Source organism: Mya arenaria, chromosome 14 (genome assembly GCF_026914265.1).
Source record: "Mya arenaria isolate MELC-2E11 chromosome 14, ASM2691426v1".
NCBI classification, from domain to species: domain Eukaryota; kingdom Metazoa; phylum Mollusca; class Bivalvia; order Myida; family Myidae; genus Mya; species Mya arenaria.
The window spans coordinates 37,718,045-37,724,602 of NC_069135.1; the positions used below are offsets into that span (position 1 = coordinate 37,718,045).

The following is a 6,558-nucleotide window of genomic DNA, read 5'->3' on the forward strand; positions in this document are numbered from 1 at the left end:
ACACGTATGATGTACGTCTCAATCTAACTGAGATTGTTGATGGTAAACGTGGGATGTAAGTCTCAATTTAACGGAGGCTGTCTATAGTCTCAATCAAACCGGACTGTTCATGTTTAACCTGATATGTAAGTCTCATTCCAATTGAGACTGTTGATGGAAAATGTGAGATGTGTCAATCAAACCGAGACTGTCGATGTAATTAAAGATATTTAAGTCTCAATCTAACCGTGACTGTCGATGTTACACGTGAGATGTCAGTCTCAATCTAACCAGAACTTTCGATGTTATACGTGCGATGTAAGTGTCAATCTAACCTTGTCTGACGATGTTTTACGTGAGATGTAAGTCTCAATCTAACCGAGACTGTCGATGTTATACGTGTTATGTATGTTGTGCTTTTGGTTTGTGTTCTCGAGAATATGTCCTTCAAAATTAATTTCAGTATACGTTTGAAATCTAGTATGCATTTTTCAAAAGATTAATTTCTGATCGTTCACGTGAACCATATCTCCGACATTGAATAAAGAGATTGTTATATTATTTTTTCTTGCAATTCACCTGTGTGTATATTATGCAAGTAAATCATGATTATATTTAAATTGAATAATTCAATATGAAGATGTTTTATATATATATATATATATATATACACACGAAAATTGAACAGTCTACATTCATCAAATAGAACAAATATATATATATTTAATATTTCACATAGTTTGTGGGATATAAATTGTCCAAAATATGATAAAGATGCTTTTGGATTCATATCATATTACTTATAGCATGCGGTCTAAACAAAACAATTATATACATGTATGACAATACTACAATATACTTTGCAACAACAATAAGGAAGATCCCATTTCGTTAGTATCAAATCAAACATTGAATGTTTTTAGTTTTAAATTAACTTGATAACAAGAAGTGTGTCTTTCACTCCACCAACAATCAGAGAGGAAGTGCGGCTGCTGAAGAATAAATCCTGCGGTGAGTTCAGTCCGTCTTCTTTCCTTGCCACTGTGGTCATCTTTTTCTTCCCGTCATTGTCAACCTGCAGCACTGTGTTGGAGAGTTCGCAGCAGACGAACACGTGTCCAGCAGGTGTCACGTGTACTCCAGTAGGGTACCTCATGTCAGGGTCAGTGAGTAAGGCCAGCTTGTTGCCGTTGTTGTCTAGGGTGATCAGTTGATGTGCATTGTAGTTTATGATGTATATTGTATTCCCGTCGTTACTGATGGCACATTTGTTCACCGTCAAATCACCGTTAAATTGAAAAAATCAGTATGATGCCAACGTATTTATTGACACCAGAACGAATTTAATCAAGCGTTTATTCGCCTCTTTTTTAATAAGTTTATAAAACGGAGACAACAAAGAATAACAAAAAATCCAAAAATCAGAATACTAGTATATGCTTGTTAATAGGCAATATACGGTCGAACCTCGTTGGCTCGAACTCGCTTGGCTCGAATTCCTCGTTGGCTCGAACTGGATGTAAAGGGCGATATCTTCGAAACTGAAGGTAATCATTTTTGCTTGGCTCGAACTCTCCGAGGCTCGATGTGTTTTCGCTGGTTCTTGGGAGCCAACGGGGTTCGACTGTATATATATACACACACACGAAAATTAAACGTTCTACATTCATCAAATAGAACATATACATATATATATATATATATATATATATATATATATATATATATATATATATATATATATATATATAATATTTCACATAGTTTGTTGAATATAAATTGTCAAAAATATGATACAATAAAAGTATTCACAAAATGCTTTTGGATTCATATCCGTATTGCTTATAGCCAGCGGTCTAAACACAACAATTATATATGACAATACTGAAATGTACCTTGTACCAATAAGGAAGATCCCAGTTCGATAGTAGCAAATCAAACATTGATAGTTTTAAGTATTAATTCAACTTGATAACAAGAAGTGTGTCTTTCACTCCACCAACAATCAGAGAAGAAGTGCGGCTGCTGAAGAATAAATCCTGCAGTGAGTTCAGTCCGTCTTCTTTCCTTACCACTGTGGTCATCTTTTTCTTCCCGTCATTGTCAACCTGCAGCACTGTGTTGAAGAGTTCGCAGCAGACGAACACGTGTCCAGCAGGTGTCACGTGTACTCCAGTAGGGTACCTCATGTCAGGGTCAGTGAGTAAGGCCAGCTTGTTGCCGTTGTTGTCCAGTTTAATCAGTTGATGTTTAAAGTAGTTTATGATGTAGATTGTCTTCCCGTCGTTACTGATGGCACATTTCTCCACCATCCTTTCCCCAGACTTGCCCTCGTACAGCATCTTCACCTTCTGTCCCGACATCGTGTAGACGTACAGGGCGGTACCGGAGGAGATGTAAAGCTGGCCACCATGATGAGCTGCGGCAGTAGAGTCATGGGTGAAGCTTAACTTCCTCGTAGTTACGAGTTTCCCTTTCGAAGCATTAATGAAATGAAGTTCACTGTTAACACAAACGGCCACTTCATTTCCGTCAATGTGGCACACGTCAAATGGATTACCCGGGACATCACAGTGGTCGAGCACCCTGTACTCCTTGTCCAGGAGCTTCACTTTACTATTATTCCCGTCTGCTATTACAAACTCTCCACTAGGCATTTCACATACGCCATGGATATTACATGGATATTTGTCATCACTCATCTTCACGTTGTACTCCTTGTACTCTGCAACACTGAAGACGTGGTTTGGATCGGAAAGGGGATCTTTTCGCTGTTTAATCGTAACAGTTTGTTCTTCAATCGCTCCAAAAGTCTTTATTGAAGATAAAAGTTCTTCGATAAGGTTATTGGCTTGAAATGTTACATTGTAACACTCAATGGTGGAAATGCCATGAAGATGATCGTTTGCCTGTGAAATAATATCCCGGCTCTTTCTGTACGCAATATATGATTTTGACTCGCTTGATTTTGATTTTGTTTGAAAAGCGGCAATCATGTTTTGCAGTTCAATAGTCATTTGATCACAAGTTTTGATATCTTTCTTTATATTTTTTTCAAGTTTAGCTATTATTCCGTCCAAGTCCTGTAAAGTTGCCTTCTCAATCTTGTCAAGGATTTCGTTAATCTTTTTACGTATGGTTTTTAATTCATCAGAAATGGCTGTCCGCGTCTTTTTCAGAGATGTCGTATTCTTCATTCTTGCTTCTTTCATCAGCTCGAATTGCTTTTCAAGTTCAGCTATCTTCTTTGGAATTTGTTGAAACTCAATATTTCTGTGAATACCTTTTGCTACATCTGGAATGGGATGGATTTTGGAACATTGTCTGAAACAAAGAAGTTGTGTAACAGTTGTGATCAGTTCTGCATAAACTGAATATGACCTTGCTTATGTGGGACAATGTTATAGAAAATGATTAAAAATTTGACGCAATTACGTACAGATTAGTTACCGTTTTGTGTCTTAAAGGCGCACAATATAGATTGATGCAAAAATGATTTTCTTTTAGTTTTTAATGCATTATTATGGTTTATTCATTTGACTTGATTGATCAAAACCAAAAGAAATATTTGTGTACAGATTCAGTGATTTGTTTTTAAAACTGGTGAATTTGTGGCCACGTAGCTATTAATTGAAATCCCCATTTGCACTTTCAAAGACTAATGTTTTTGTAAAATGTACTCAAAAATAAGCCTTTTTTTGTTTAAATCATGAACAGAAGAATAAGTTAAAAATAATAATTAATTAAAAGAATAAACTAGTTTTGCATCAACCTATGTTGTGCGCCTTTATATTGACGTTCTCTTCCTTCTAACCTGTGGTCCTCGGCGACACACACAAAACAGCAAAGGCGCATAATAATGATAGGTTGGCGCGAATTTTTTTTTTTATTTAAACACTCTAAACCAAAAAGGCATATGATTTGTATACGGATTAAAAAAAATATAAATGATATTTTGTACTTTTTTATCTGGGGAATTTGTGACCACGTAGCTATTAAAGGAAAATATTATATATAAAGGCTGATATTTCTTTAATATACACAAATCGTCAGCTTTGTTTTGTTTAAAGTCAAATAAGTTTAACCTCATAATGCATAAATAATAATAATAATAATAATAATAATAATAATAATAATAATAATAATAATAAAATGCATGAACCTATGTTGTGCACCTTTAAATTGTCATATTTCTTCCATACCTGTGGTCCACGGCCACGCACACATGGCAGCACAGCTGGTCATGGTCGGCACATACCAACTTCAGTGCCTCCCCGGGATGCATCCCGCAACTCTCAAGGGCGTCCACCGCCCCTGGGGCTGCCTCCCATTTCTTCACGTCCTTCCGTCCGAACAATGCGTGCTTCTGATATAATACGTCATGTTTTGAAACACAGTTTTGGCAGTAATATTTTGTGCATTGAGTACAATAATGGTGAGCTTCGGTGTTAAATCCGTTCTCTTCACACGGAGAGCAGGAAAAATCATGAATGAAGTCACAGCCCCTCTGAATGGATGATTCAAACTTAGAAGCCATTTTCGCTCTTGAGATTAAAAATGACTCACAAACTAGTTCACACAGTCAGTTTCTGTTTATTTGTAACTAGGAAGTTAAATATTTTGCACTGAGCTGATACGAAGAAAACCAATATTTCGATCAAATCCACACTGATATATAACACGATATCAAAATGATAAGCGTAGTCACAACCGTACTAAATTTACAATCATTTTTCAAATTATACAAAAATGATTTTAAACATGCCGTATTTTATTCCTGTGTAAACATTTCGAATAGTTATCGACTGTCCAGTGGGCCTTCTCGCGAGGTTTTCCGAAGACTGCCGAGTTGTAACGATTGTCTATTCCGAGCTTACCGGAGATTGCCGAATAGTTGTAGGAAGTACATTTCCTGTATATTTTATGCGAATTGACCCATTTCAACGAACAATAGCACTGAGGTCTAGTTCTTCTCGAACCTCAACACCATCTATGGGAAGAAAGTGATGATCCATAATTATTTTCCATTTTCTCTCTTGAGTTTCAAAAAAATCACGAACTAAATCAAATATATGTTCATTCAGCCACGTCTGTTTATTTTGTTACAAGGAAGTAAATTGTTTTGTACTGATACGAAGAAACCACAAATTACGATCAATGTCACACTGACATATTACACAATATCCAAATGATAAGCCTTGTTACAACCTTGCTTAATTAGCACTATTGTTCTTCAAATCCGAACCACATTTTAATCATGCCGAGATTGTATCCCGTATTACTTTCAATAGAAGTTCACGACTTCTGGTTTAGTAGGCCTTTCTACACTCGAAATGCACAACGAAATAAATATATCCCGAGCTTGCCGAAGACTGCCGAAATGTCACGATTCGGAATACCTTGGTCATTTTTCATCGAAATCAACCTCGGGTGTATGCCGGTACATCCACAGAAAAGTTGCTGTGTTTTAATATGCATTTTGTTAGTTCAAATTGATTGCCGGGCGTTAAGCTTACCATGGCATTCAGGGGCGGATCCATGATTCGATATCTGAGGGTGCGTAACTTAGGGGCATAACATTTTTACTTGCGATCCTCCCTCAGAACCGAAATTTATTTGGTTTAAAGTGTTAGCAGGGGTGTTTGAAAGTACTCTGCGATTTATTTTAACACTTTTCAGCCCGAATTGGTGCATTTTGAGCTTATTACATTTTTTCTCTCCTTTATCGAAATTAAAACTAAACTTGGACGATTTGAAGTGTGTGTGTGGGGGGGGGGGGGGGTGAAGAGTGTTCAAATATATTTCTAACAATGTAAACCGTCCAAATTCATCCGAGGTTGTTTTCAATAGAAAATGGCCGGATGTTCCATATGAAACCGAGCGAGCTGGAGATGGACGTTTAGTTGGGGTCACACAACACTATTTTTTCATTAAAAAATATAATGTGAAAGTGCCGATTAACACAAAAAATAACACTCAGTTGTAGCGGTTTCACGACCCCGAACATTTCATTTCCGAACTATTTCGGAAGAAATTTCCACGTGTGTACTAAACCTTAACATTTAAGGTACTATTCCACCCCATGCTTAACAAGTAAGTTCATATATACCAAGTAACAGATACACCAACTAATATAATATGTACCAAGTAACCCTATTGTACACCAAGTAACCTCAAGTACGACAAGTAACCTCAATTACACTCAGTAACCTCATTTACACCAAGTAACCTCAAGTACACCCAGTAACCTCATGTTCATCAAGAAACCTCATTTACACCAAGCAACCTTATGTACACCAAGTAACCTCATGTACACCAAGTAACTTCATTTACACCAAGTAACCTCATGTACACCAAGTAACCTCATGTATACCAAAAAACCTAATGTACACCAAGAAAACTAATGTACACACAGTAACCTTATGTATACCAAGTAACGTCATGTAAACCCAGTAACCTCATGCACACCCAGTAACGTCATGTACACCCAGTAACCTCATGCACACACAGTAACGTCATGTACACTAAGTAACCTGATTCATACCTAGTAACCTCATGTACACCCAGTAGCCTCATGTA

General features: G+C 36.8%; 1 protein-coding gene across 1 annotated transcript; it reads right to left on the reverse strand.

The window, feature by feature from the left end:
• Positions 1-1,715: 1,715 nt before the first annotated feature.
• LOC128216807 (uncharacterized) lies at positions 1,716-5,319 on the reverse strand. Its single transcript, XM_052923473.1, has 2 exons — positions 4,182-5,319; positions 1,716-3,303 (listed from the first exon to the last, which is right to left on the reverse strand). Exons 1-2 carry the CDS (start codon positions 4,514-4,516, stop codon positions 1,938-1,940), a joined length of 1,701 nt encoding a protein of 566 aa, XP_052779433.1. The 5' UTR covers positions 4,517-5,319; the 3' UTR covers positions 1,716-1,937.
• Positions 5,320-6,558: the final 1,239 nt, after the last annotated feature.

Bases quoted from the DNA above. Each gene is read 5' to 3' on its own strand.
- LOC128216807 (XM_052923473.1), bottom strand. From the start codon at position 4,516: ATGGCTTCTAAGTTTGAATCATCCATTCAGAGGGGCTGTGACTTCATT. The intron at 3,304-4,181 runs GTATGGAAGAAA...TCTTTGTTTCAG, and splicing joins TGCGTGGCCGTGGACCACAG to ACAATGTTCCAAAATCCATC.